Source organism: Ciona robusta, chromosome 4 (assembly GCF_009617815.1).
Source record: "Ciona robusta chromosome 4, ASM961781v2".
Lineage (NCBI taxonomy): Eukaryota > Metazoa > Chordata > Ascidiacea > Phlebobranchia > Cionidae > Ciona > Ciona robusta.
The window spans coordinates 3,438,797-3,450,200 of record NC_143238.1 but is presented as its reverse complement, the minus strand read 5'-3'; the positions used below and the strand labels follow the sequence as shown (position 1 = coordinate 3,450,200).

Below are 11,404 nucleotides of genomic sequence, written 5' to 3'. Positions count from 1 at the left end.
CAAATCCGACTGTGACGTCATAACAGTATTTGCTATTTAAGTAGGGACTTTCCCAAATAACTTCCTGTTTTCCTACACCTACAGTACCTAGTACTAAAGTTAGTATAGCTAGTACCTACTGTTTCTGTTGTACGCTTTAACCTGTTGATAAAGTTGGTTTTTAGATTGGAAAGTCAGTCATTTATATATCACTATGTGCTTTTGTTTTTTTTTAAACAACGGCAGTTTAGAGAGCTAAGAATAATCTGTGACGTAGCTGATGCTATGTTTAATACATTGGGATATTTATAGTTTAGAATTGATTGACTTTTAATTCATCCCTGTTTTAATTAGAAATCGGATTTGTAAAGCTGTTTTATTATTTAAAACTTCCTTCATTTGAGAAGTTATTTCGTCTTATCCAAGAGAATGAGCACACAAAACGATGGTAAGTGTGTCAGTAAGTATTAATTATGCTTTGTTTTAATATTTTAATTATTTTCAATACAAATCTAATACAAGACCAATCCTAAAACATAATTATCCACAAAGTAACATACATGGTAACTCCTAACTCGTAAGCTGGCACGAGGTGTATGAAACAGAACACCGTGTTTAATGACTGTTGTTTTTCAGCTACGTGATAATAAGGTAAGTTACATTCATTTGTCCGGCGCCGTGGCATAGTGGTTAGCGCGCCTGCCTGTAACCCAGAGGTAATGGGTTCAAGGCTCGTCGCTGCTCCATTGTGGGCGTATGTGTCCTTTGGGCAAGTCACTTAACGGCAATTACTCCAACCCAGTGGTCACTAATGGGTTGTCCAAATTATCAGCCATACATAAAAAAATAAAAAAAATCCGCCCCCAAAAAAATAATCACCCACAAAGTAACATACATGGTAACTCGTAAGCTGGCACGAGGTGTTAAACCCGTGTAATAACGACTGTCGTTTTCCGGCCACGCGAGGATAAAGTAAGTTACATTCATTCATTCATATTTAACAAAAAATTTTACTTTGTTTTAGCCACACCATCGCCAAGTAATCCAAATGTGGTCCGACAAACTACTTTGCCCCCGAACATGAAACTGCCGGCAGGAATTACGATCAATAACATTCCTGCTGATTGTAGATTTTACACACATCAGTGGGACAATAAAGGAAAAGTTGTACAGTCTAATTTACAGATTGGAAATCAAAATTTTGATGTTACTGGCCAACCATGTGAGTATACTAGTATTCATTAACTGCGGTTGTATTCGTTTTGAATGCAAGGTCTCTAATTTTGTTTTCTCCAAGACAAAGCTACAAGCCATTGTAATATTCTTTTTTTATTTTTTATTTAGGATTCTTATGCATAGTTTTAACAATACATTGAATGAATAAATGTAACTTGTCAATGTCAATACACCTCGTCCCAGTTTATGAGTTACCATGTATGTTACTTAGTGGGTGATTACAAATTGGTTGTAAAATGGATGTACCACTTCTTATGATCTTGGCTATATTAAGCTTTTCAGCTGAAGCTATTGGTAATCTATTTTGAGTAGTATTTATTAATGCTTAAAAACACAACTAATTTATAGTAGTACATTGTATCATTTTAAAGTATTTTATACGGGGACAAAAAATAGGCCTAATATCTAAAATGTTCATTTAACTACATTTTGTATAGTTTGCAATGTTCAACCATAAAGTTTAGCGGGCACAAAGTGTATGAAACAGAACACCTATGGCTATGATATAACGACTGTCTTTAGCTGTTTGCCCCACCACACAAGATAAAAAACTTGCATATTTTTCTTTTACACAGTTCATAAAGTGGTTGACAACAAATTTACCATTACTGGAAGTAATGTGGGAAATATGATTGTTGGACCAAGGGGACCTGTCAACATTACTTCAAAACAAGATGGTAAGAATTCGCATTATAATCTGAAAAAAATAAAAATTATTTACAAATATTCTTCAGTTTATGAGAAGGGGTCGAAAAAAACAGCGATTGGAATATCAGGTGGTGAATTTACAAATACAAACATTGGTGGCAAAGCTGTATACAACAATCAAGGAGCTGTAATAGCTGGTGAGTATTAAGTATGAACTTATGTGCTTGTTGTGACATTGGTTTTTTTCTTCGGAGAAAACAAGTTTAAGGCACAAAATGTAGTCCTAACCCCACAATGTAAAATGTAATATTGTTAAACAGAAAGCTGTAGTCAGTGTCTTTTGACTATGTAACATGTGTCTCATTAAATTCCTCCTGGTGGTGCCATAGCATAGAAATGTAAATGATTGGGGTTCTAACAAAATATTGTAACAGTGTTTTAGTCTAATCTGTGAAATATTTAAGCAGTGGCTATTATGCAGAATAGCTTACTTATTAAACACATGGTAACAATGTGTTACAGGTTAGTAACAGTTTATGTATCGACTGTATTCTATACAACTAAGTTTATGTTCCATACCTTTATATATTCATGTTACTTAAATCAATTTTATTCTATTTTGTCATTTGCGCGTACTAAATTATAATAAGCGCAAATGTATGTTACTATGTTTCCAATTCTTTGATCAGCAATTTTTATCCACATTAATCATGTTGGGCTGTTTATATTTATAATATACATTTCTTCTTAATAAGGTGGTGGTTCTGGTGCCTTAAGAAGTGAAACAATTAAACAGATGTGGGCGACATACAATGTTAGTAAGGCATTGCTAACAATACTCAAAAAAGGAGTCACTACTGAACAGCTCACACAACTTTTGCAAAAAGGATTCACGCTGATAACAATCCTCAATGCAGTGGAAAAGAAAGCAGATGAAAAACAAGTGCAAAATCTTGTAAATTCAATGCTTAATTTTTAAACCATTATGGTGAGTTTACCCTTTCATTGGATGAATATGAATGAATGTAACTTATTTATCCCCACAATTTGTTTTTTAATTTTTCGGTAATGTACGATTGGCAATTCATACAATTCATAAGTGACCACTAGGTTGAAGCAATTTCTGTTAAATGTATTTTCGAATAAAACACATGCCCCTAATGATAGCATCAACTGGGCTAGAGGCAGGCGAGCTAACCACTTTACTACAGCGTGGGATGTGTATTTATAAAATGACAACATATTTATAACAGCTTATTTTTTTAAGGTCCATAAATTGGTCAAAAGTTTCACATAAACCTTATTTTTTTATATTTCTATTTGTTTAGCACTTAAGCTCAAAGCAAGTCAACTCCATTATCTTCACTGAAACAACTTTTTACTGTACATAGTTTTGTAAAGTAGTTCAATATATCAAATGCACTAAATCAATGTAATGTTTACTGTAAATGTATTTTTTATGTAGTTGTATCATTAGTAGGTTTGTTCATTGTGTGATATACGCTACGAGTGTGTGCTTGAGACTTATAACCATATTATCCCTTTTCTATGGTATGTCCACATATTATGTTATTTCCAGCTGGACTATGGCTTTTATAAATGAGCATTGATATATTTTGAATGTATATACTCTAATGGTAATTTTTATATTGCTTAATTTAGTTTGATTGATAGTTTTATAGAATTTATTGCTTTTACAATTGTTAAGTGAATGTGATAGTGTGTGTTCCTTTACTCATTAATATGTTTTGTTTTTTCTTTATAATTTCTTCACCTTTTTTATCAATAACATTTTAATCTTAAAAGTAATGTTTTTTCCCTGAAAAGCAAATCGGTGTCTAAAATAAAGTTGTATGGAACAAATACAAATTATTATTTGGTAATTAAGCATGTACATGAGTTTGTAGAGCAGCAGACATTTGAACATTTGAATGAATGAAACTCAGTATAGCAGTGACAAAAAAATGTTATCATCTATACAACCATTGAACCATAAAAAAATATTGTGCAGAAAAAAAATGTCTGTTTTGCCTTTGTTAAAACACAGGAACTCACTGCGCTTATTGTTATAACTTGGTGTAATTTTCATGCATCAGACTGCAAACCTTTTTATTGGTATTAGAATTTAAGAATTAACAGGCAGTTGGTTGTGAAAAAGTTTAAAAGTGTATTATAGTTGTAATACTTTATACAGTGATATTTTAACAAAAAAATGGGGAAAAGCTGCATTTATTCTATAGCTTGATTGAAGGTTGGATTAATAAATACAGTTAAGAAATGAAATTAAAAGCAAAACAACAGTTGTTAATATTATTTCTGAGTTCATTAGCAGTATTAATTTTGACTTTAAATAAGAAAGCATAACAAAATGGCAACCATTATTACTGTACATTATAAGCAGGAATATATATTAAGATGAAAAATGACAATAACAAAATTCGGTGTGCGCCAGAGAATACTGGTATTAGTTTATCAAACCCAGATGAAGTGTTGTTTGGAAAACGAGCCAAACAGAGATTACCTATACTTGCTATAATGTGTTCTTTTGTTTCGTTCTCAATATTTGCTCCAATTTTTGTCACCCATACTCCAGAACACTACTGCAAGGTAAATGAGTCATGTAGAATTATAAATACAATGCTTGCATGTTGTTAAAAAATTGTCACACTTTTAGTTTCTATGTACACAAAAAAACTAGCAGTAAAATAGTGCTTTTTGTATTTCAGTCAAACAGCTGGAACACCTCCAATGGAATCAAAGTTAATGGAAATGTGACAAAATGCCACAGGTAACTTAAATATCTACAGTAATTATAATGCTTAAACAAAAGGTTTTGTTTAAATTACTTCGACTAACAGATTATCCTGGATTTCCAATAGTACTGAAATGGAAAACATCACTCTGTACGAATATGAATCGTGTCCTGGTGAGTTGGTATACGATAGGAGCCAAGGCAACAGTATGACAATTGAGGTACAGCATTTACTCCTAGGCTACCTTATTTATAAATGCAGAACAAATAAAAAGTCTACCGAAAGTAAAATGACATTGTTTGTGCATCACTGCTAACAAAATATTATTTTGTTTTTTTTGTTTTAAATTGAACCATTCTTTTAGTTCAATTTAGTTTGTGATTCATCATGGAAAAAACCTGTTGTGGCATCATCAATCTTACTGGGATATTTCATTGGTTCTATAATAGGTTCTCCAATTTCTGACAGGTAAAAATATTATGCCATTAATGATTTAAGAAATTTATTGTACTATTTCAAATTTAAAGTATGGACAAAGTTACGTTTGACTGTGTATGGTTATTTTACCTAGAAAATAATTTTTTAGGTATGGAAGAAAGACAATATTGGTTGCATCGATTGTAATTTACGCCATTTCCAGTTTGTTCTGCTCATTTTCAGTTTCTTTCCTAATGGTGTTAAGCAGTCTTTTGTTTGTTGGTATCAGTACACTCATTATGTACTACACCGCATTTATTTTAGGTAAGTGGTAAACGCCACTAAATGAGATATAATTTAATAATTCATCTTTAGCACAGGAGATGGTGCCTGTCAATAAAAAGGCAATTGCAGCTACTGCCATGAATTTGGGTTACATTTCTGGGTATCTATTTCTCACTTTAAGCTTCTATCTTATTCGAGACTGGAGATGGCTGTATCGTCGCACTTCAATTATTTCTGCAGTTTATTTCATCCCTTTTTTATGGTGATTGTATAATATACAATTATTCTCTGTTTTAAACTTGATTTTAACAATAGGTTTGTTCCTGAATCACCAAAGTGGCTGCTCAATAATAAATTGAAACGAAATTCGAGATCTTTTGAAACTAAGAAGTTGCGAGACCTTGAAGAAGATAAAGATGTACAGATGCAACTTTATATTTATCTGCTCAATGAAAAGTAGATATCATTATAACTTGCACTATTATTAAACAGGTTAACGCCGGACAGTTGGACAGCAGATGCTGCTGTTTCAAATTGTTTAAAAATCCAATTCTTGTCAAACGTTGTGCTTTGATTTGCCTTATGTGGTATGTGAACTGAACAGTTGTTTGACTTTCTGCAATGTTATAACCTGTTTTACAAACAGGATTGTATGTAACCTTGGTTTCTACATACTCAACTTAAACACTTCTAACTTGGGTGGAAGTATTTTTGTTAACAGTCTGGTTGCTGGTTGTGTGGGCATGGCCTCCTACCTATGCGCTATGGTCTGGCTAAATAAAGTTGGAAGAAGAAAATCATTTGCATGCTCACTAACACTATCCTCAATATTTTGTATATGTAGCCCTTCCATGAAAATAGGTATGTCAACTATTGTACACTGACATATTCATGTTTTCTGTTATAATTACCAATTGTGATTTTTAGTTCACATAACAGCTGGAATGGTGTTTTCCATGGTGGGAATACATTTCATGACCACTAGTATTAGTATAGCAGTAGTTTGGGCAGGTGAACTGTTTCCAACTTCACTTAGAAACAGCTACTTAGGCCTAGCTTCTCTTTCGTCTTCTGTGTTTACGATTGCCACTCCATTTGTTGTATATGCTGGTAAGACATTAATCTACAGTGACATTTACAAATTAAATTATGGGTAATGTATTTCCAGGAGAGGAATTAAGCTACTCTATTCCATTCTACATTGCTGGCTGTTTGGGAGCAGTGACAGTAGTCCTATCTCTTCTGCTTCCTGAAACATTAGAAACTGATCTACCAAACACAACGGAAGAAGCCATGGCTTTGGAAAGCAAAAGGTATAAGAAGTTAATTTAATTTAACAGACAAGTTTTAGATTTTACAAATTAACATTTTTTTCTAAGAATGAAGATATTCCAACAACTGAGGTTCGGAAAAGCTTAACACATATGGAGCAGTCTGTGTACAACTTCGGGCATTTGCATTATACTAAAATTGAATGCCATTTGAAAACTGTGCATATTTGTTAGGCGCCATAGCACAGTTGATTGGCATGCTGACATACTTGGTAACTCGTAAGCTGGTCTGAGGTGTGTTAAGTGAGAAGTTACATATTAATAGTGCTGAGTTCAGGAAGTTGTGTTCAGAGGCATAAGCAAAACACTCTCTTAATGTTAGCATTTATTTACTTAGAACTTTTGCGATCAATACACCATTTCGCAGCTTTGCACACAATTTAACATCAGGAGACTAAATAGCAATGTATGTGTCCTTTCCTATTTATACACAACAACAAACAAAAACTGCAGACATAACTTGGCCTTTTTCCCTTTGGCAAAATTTGTAAGTAGCGCTTGTCAAAGTACTTTGATGATCCCTTTATCCCAAAACACCAGTAAACAGTTAAATTATTTCTCCTCTTCATCACTGGACTCCTCCTCCCCACTATCATCATCTTCCTCTTCTTCATCAGAACTAAAGGTTCCTTCAGGAAGAGAATAGAGACGGATGACAGGCTTGTTGGGATCCTGGGAATAGGAATAATAATCATTTTTAGAATATTCATTTTCAAACGAATTAGAGTAATGTTACAACCTATTATTCGGTGGTAAAAAATACTGTTAACTTGTTTATTTTAGTATACCTAAACAATTTATTCGCATAGGCCTACCAACTGTACCATAAGTGGTATGCTCAACACAGGAATAGCCTAAAACATTTTGCTAACAAGTTAAAAGGCACCTTTTTGAAAAAGTATACAAATAATGACAAATTCTTCAAAGCAGATTGAAACTACCTTCAAAATAAGATATTTTCCTTCTTTCTGCTTCATGCACAAGTCAATGATGCAACGTAAGATACCCCATGCGTTTGCCACCGATAAGTTAATCTGGGAAGCAAATTCCTTGGGAATAAACTGCTGGGTTCCGATCACAACATGCTTAGATGAGTCTTGAATGTTGTAACGAGAGACATATCCCATCTTCAAGTATTCAGATCTAAATTACAAAGGATGGTCATAATAATTTATTTTATGTGTTGGATCATCCGGGCCAATGGGCCGAAATCCCAGGTCCCAACAAGGACCTCACTCACATAGAATAGAATGTGTTCAGGTCAGGATTTCTTACAATTATAAGTAACTGCCAGCAAATAAAACTTGAAACTTTTATACACATATGAATGTCACAAAAGACTCACAATAACTAAATGCAACTGAAATACAAATATCTATATGACTTACCCAGCAAGCAAAGCACACATTGTCCACTTTGCCAACTTCGAGCTATTGTTCTTAAGCTCGGTAGCCAACACTGATCCACGCTGAGAATCCAACTTACGTCTCCATTCAACACCATTACAACATCTATAATCCCATTCATTCAGTGCCTAAACACAAAAACACATATTTAAACAGGTTGAACAGTCTGACTACTTCCCCAAAAAATATTTTCAAAATAACAAATAATTTGCAACTGCAATCATGTTCTACATTGTAATAATAGAAAATAGTGACATAAATTGATACATTGAAGAATGGTGACATAAAAAATATTGAGAAATTCTCTCTGCTGCTGAGGTTAAATTACAAATTGTGTCTCTGCTGTTGAGGTCAAATTACAAATTCTCTCTGCTGCCGAGGTTAAATTACAACAAAAATTTTTACAGCTACCAGCTGTCATCTCACTAAATTTGAGAAAATTACCACAATAAAACTTTCCAAATACCAACGAAAAATCACACAAAACTTGCTATATGGCCTTCAAAATATTAACAACAAGAAAATCACATTGTAATAACTGACACATTACCTTAACATTAATGTAGCTGAGTTCACCACTGGAGGCAGTAAGCACAGCATCATGTTCAGTACGAGATACAAGTTCAATGTTGTTTCCTAAGTTCCATTTACGATAGCGATATCCAACTGAGGCAATGTTTCCAGTATCGCCTGAATCAAATAATAAAATAAAAGATGGTACACAAAAAGTAACACGAAACAATTTTACTTTATTTTATTGATGGAGTGTTTTTTTATGTATTTAAAAATAGCCAAAGGTCAAAATCATAGGCTTGTATAAAAGTTATGTTGTTTTTATGCTCTTAACACTGTTGGGGTATAATATGTAACATATGTTATATGTACCTTGGACAAATGGATTATTCTTTTCAAACTGATGCTTATCTCCTTGCTTCAAAACTTGCTGGGAGAAATTATGATTGATGTAAGTTGCTTCCATGGCAAGATTATGTGGAGAGTTCATTCCTTCATCCTGGTAAAACAACATATGAATTGCAATGTGCTTAGTATATGGATTTATAAATTTTATATAAACACAAGCTGTAACAGAGATAGTTTTTTACAAACGTGTGACAAATATTTCTGTAAAAAATTTTAATTCCTTCTTCATAATTTAGGGTAGGGAATGAGTTGTGCGTACAAAAAAAGTAATTATAAATTCAAACCACATTAATGGTGAAGGAGTTTACATGTGTGTAAGGTCCTGCAGCGGGTACGCCAAGTGTCCTGTGATTTAGGCCAGGATTGTCCAATTACCCCTATTCTATTCCATTACCCCTACATAACTAAATAAAAAAAACTTTCTACCAAGTTATATTATACCTGAGGTGGCTCATTTGCTGTTTCACTAACAGTGAGAAGATCAAAGTTGGAATCATCCCGTTTATCAAAGAAGAGCTTATTCTTTCCAACCCTCTGAGCAATGATGTCCCATGAATACTGGGATCTAGTGCAGCACATAAGAGTAGCAAGAATGGCATCTGTTGCATATACATTGCCATTGCTCTTAGCCAACTTTCTAATGATTGGGTCATCAGTGGTTGTAACCTGGTTTAACATTATTGAATGTTTTATAGTTATTAAATTTGAAATTAAATATTATGGAGCAATATACAGTATACATAAATACATTGAGATTTCTTTACCAAAACAGAATATACACAAATAGAAATGTATGAGGATAAACACATTCTGGTGTTAGAAATATACCAATACCTTATGAAATTCTTTGTTGAAACGTTTGAGCGGTTTCTCAGCTTTCACCGACACCCTGTCATAAGCACGATCATAGCTCAACAACTCTCCACACTTATACAGATCAACCGGATCTTCGATGTCTGGAAGTTTCAACTTCGATAAACGATTGAAATCCATCTCTTCAAGCACCTAATAGTAATACCAATTAAAATTTTAAATTCTTTGGCAGTGGAGGGCACCATCTTAACATTTTGATTATTGATCAAAACAGTTTAATTAACAGTTTTTGCCAGAGAAAACATATTTTATACTTTTTCACAAGATCTAACATGTTAAAAGGAAGTTACACTCGTAGTGGAAACCTCGTTGATTAATGTTGCGAATAAAGTGTAATTTGGGTGTAGGCTGCTTGTTTTTCAAAACTTTGGTGGCACCTTTGGATTACATTTTAGCATTTCTGTCAAATCAATACACCAATTAATTTTTGTTGGTATGCCCCTTTAACAAAGATAGCACTGTCATATGTTCAGTTTTACTGCAACATTATCCAAACAAACTAAGATACAAGAATACCAATCCCACCCACCTCCCAAGTCTCTCCAACATTAACTGAAGCATCTCTTCTCTTCTGTTGATTCTGCATTTGTCTTTCCTTCCACCTAAACCTGCTTTGTCCGTATTGCTTCTGCATGTTTCTCTGCATCCTCTGGCGTTCTCTCTCCTTACGTTTTTCAAGCTTGGTAAACGGTTTCTGATTGTTAGCATTACCACCAGCTTCCCTCTGCTGTCGTTGTTGCATCTGGCGCTGACGAAGTTGGTTGAACCGGAAACGGTTCCGTTGATACGCCGGCTTCTGAATCTAGAAGGAAACGCAATAAATTATTTACAATTTATTCTGTATTTTAGATTTGAATATATGCTAACATTGTTAAGTACGATGGAAGCAGTTTTAAAAGCAAGTTTAATACAAGAATGCGAAAAAAACATGTTAAGTTGCGGACTGCGGCATATATTATACTGTGCATTCGACATACTTTGGTATTATCCACCAATCGAAAAGTACTTTCATCTTCTTCATGGAAATATGAGTATTGATTTCCATAACCAAATTGAGAGTTGTACTTGTTCATGTACCTTCGGTCCTGATAAGTGTTACCACTCCAATCTGAAACCTACAAACACCACAAATGTATGTAACATTAATCGTTAAAATACAAAAAAAAGTTTTTTACACAAAACTAATTGTATTGTAATACTGTGGTAAACGTTGTACAAATAAAACAGACAATCAAACCAAGAATCTTAAAACAAAAGTTTTAATATGCCTTATTTACCTTTCCGAGCCGATCCCCTTTACTAAAAGGTTGAAACGGCATGTCTTTAAACTTCTCAGGGACGCTCCTTGGACCCCATCCCTCAGGATTATCTTGAATAGTGGGTGGAATGAAGTGAGCCATATGTAACTCCAGCTACTTTAATACCAGTATATGCAATTCTATATTCTCTGCAAAATGTAAAAATGTTCACATACGGCAAACCGTTATATAGGTTAATAGGTATGAAAAGCACATTCGTAACAGTTTAGTTATTTCACTTGCAAAAGTACTTTACT

General features: G+C 33.7%; 3 protein-coding genes across 5 annotated transcripts; 2 read left to right on the top strand and 1 right to left on the bottom strand.

The window, feature by feature from the left end:
- The first annotated feature begins 270 nt into the window (after nucleotides 1-270).
- On the top strand, nucleotides 271-3,746 carry LOC149736709 (uncharacterized). The gene is made up of 6 exons (XM_089876416.1): nucleotides 271-427; nucleotides 1,004-1,201; nucleotides 1,791-1,892; nucleotides 1,950-2,060; nucleotides 2,619-2,851; nucleotides 3,192-3,746. The coding sequence occupies exons 1-5, from the start codon at nucleotides 409-411 to the stop codon at nucleotides 2,840-2,842; spliced, it is 654 nt and encodes a 217-aa protein (XP_089732542.1). The 5' UTR covers nucleotides 271-408; the 3' UTR covers nucleotides 2,843-2,851; nucleotides 3,192-3,746.
- A 131-nt stretch (nucleotides 3,747-3,877) lies between these two features.
- Nucleotides 3,878-7,033, top strand: LOC149736708 (organic cation/carnitine transporter 2-like). Of its 3 annotated transcripts, none has more exons than XM_089876387.1 (12): nucleotides 3,878-4,470; nucleotides 4,590-4,651; nucleotides 4,743-4,836; nucleotides 4,981-5,084; nucleotides 5,203-5,357; nucleotides 5,409-5,580; nucleotides 5,634-5,736; nucleotides 5,811-5,905; nucleotides 5,965-6,179; nucleotides 6,246-6,428; nucleotides 6,487-6,631; nucleotides 6,698-7,033. In XM_089876387.1, exons 1-12 carry the CDS (start codon nucleotides 4,279-4,281, stop codon nucleotides 6,735-6,737), a joined length of 1,560 nt encoding a protein of 519 aa, XP_089732513.1. In that variant the 5' UTR covers nucleotides 3,878-4,278; the 3' UTR covers nucleotides 6,738-7,033. The 3 variants fall into 3 exon arrangements, with proteins under 3 accessions (XP_089732513.1, XP_089732512.1, XP_089732514.1); XM_089876386.1 differs by having other exon boundaries at nucleotides 4,722-4,836; XM_089876388.1 differs by lacking the exon at nucleotides 6,246-6,428 and having other exon boundaries at nucleotides 4,722-4,836.
- LOC149736707 (eukaryotic translation initiation factor 3 subunit D-like) lies at nucleotides 6,962-11,322 on the bottom strand. Its single transcript, XM_089876379.1, has 10 exons — nucleotides 11,127-11,322; nucleotides 10,827-10,964; nucleotides 10,379-10,651; nucleotides 9,811-9,981; nucleotides 9,418-9,642; nucleotides 8,941-9,067; nucleotides 8,606-8,745; nucleotides 8,038-8,183; nucleotides 7,591-7,792; nucleotides 6,962-7,321 (listed from the first exon to the last, which is right to left on the bottom strand). The coding sequence occupies exons 1-10, from the start codon at nucleotides 11,247-11,249 to the stop codon at nucleotides 7,202-7,204; spliced, it is 1,665 nt and encodes a 554-aa protein (XP_089732505.1). The 5' UTR covers nucleotides 11,250-11,322; the 3' UTR covers nucleotides 6,962-7,201.
- Between the last annotated feature and the right edge of the window lie 82 nt (nucleotides 11,323-11,404).

Coding starts and splice junctions, on each gene's coding strand:
- LOC149736709 (XM_089876416.1), top strand. Junction 1,202..1,790: donor TGATGTTACTGGCCAACCAT/GTGAGTATACTA, acceptor TCTTTTACACAG/TTCATAAAGTGGTTGACAAC. Junction 1,893..1,949: donor CATTACTTCAAAACAAGATG/GTAAGAATTCGC, acceptor AATATTCTTCAG/TTTATGAGAAGGGGTCGAAA.
- LOC149736708 (XM_089876386.1), top strand. CDS start 4,279: ATGAAAAATGACAATAACAAAATTCGGTGTGCGCCAGAGAATACTGGT. Junction 5,358..5,408: donor CTACACCGCATTTATTTTAG/GTAAGTGGTAAA, acceptor ATTCATCTTTAG/CACAGGAGATGGTGCCTGTC. Junction 5,581..5,633: donor TATTTCATCCCTTTTTTATG/GTGATTGTATAA, acceptor TTTTAACAATAG/GTTTGTTCCTGAATCACCAA.
- LOC149736707 (XM_089876379.1), bottom strand. CDS start 11,249: ATGGCTCACTTCATTCCACCCACTATTCAAGATAATCCTGAGGGATGG. Junction 9,643..9,810: donor TCAACAAAGAATTTCATAAG/GTATTGGTATAT, acceptor ATGTTAAACCAG/GTTACAACCACTGATGACCC. Junction 7,322..7,590: donor GAAAATATCTTATTTTGAAG/GTAGTTTCAATC, acceptor TCCTATTCCCAG/GATCCCAACAAGCCTGTCAT.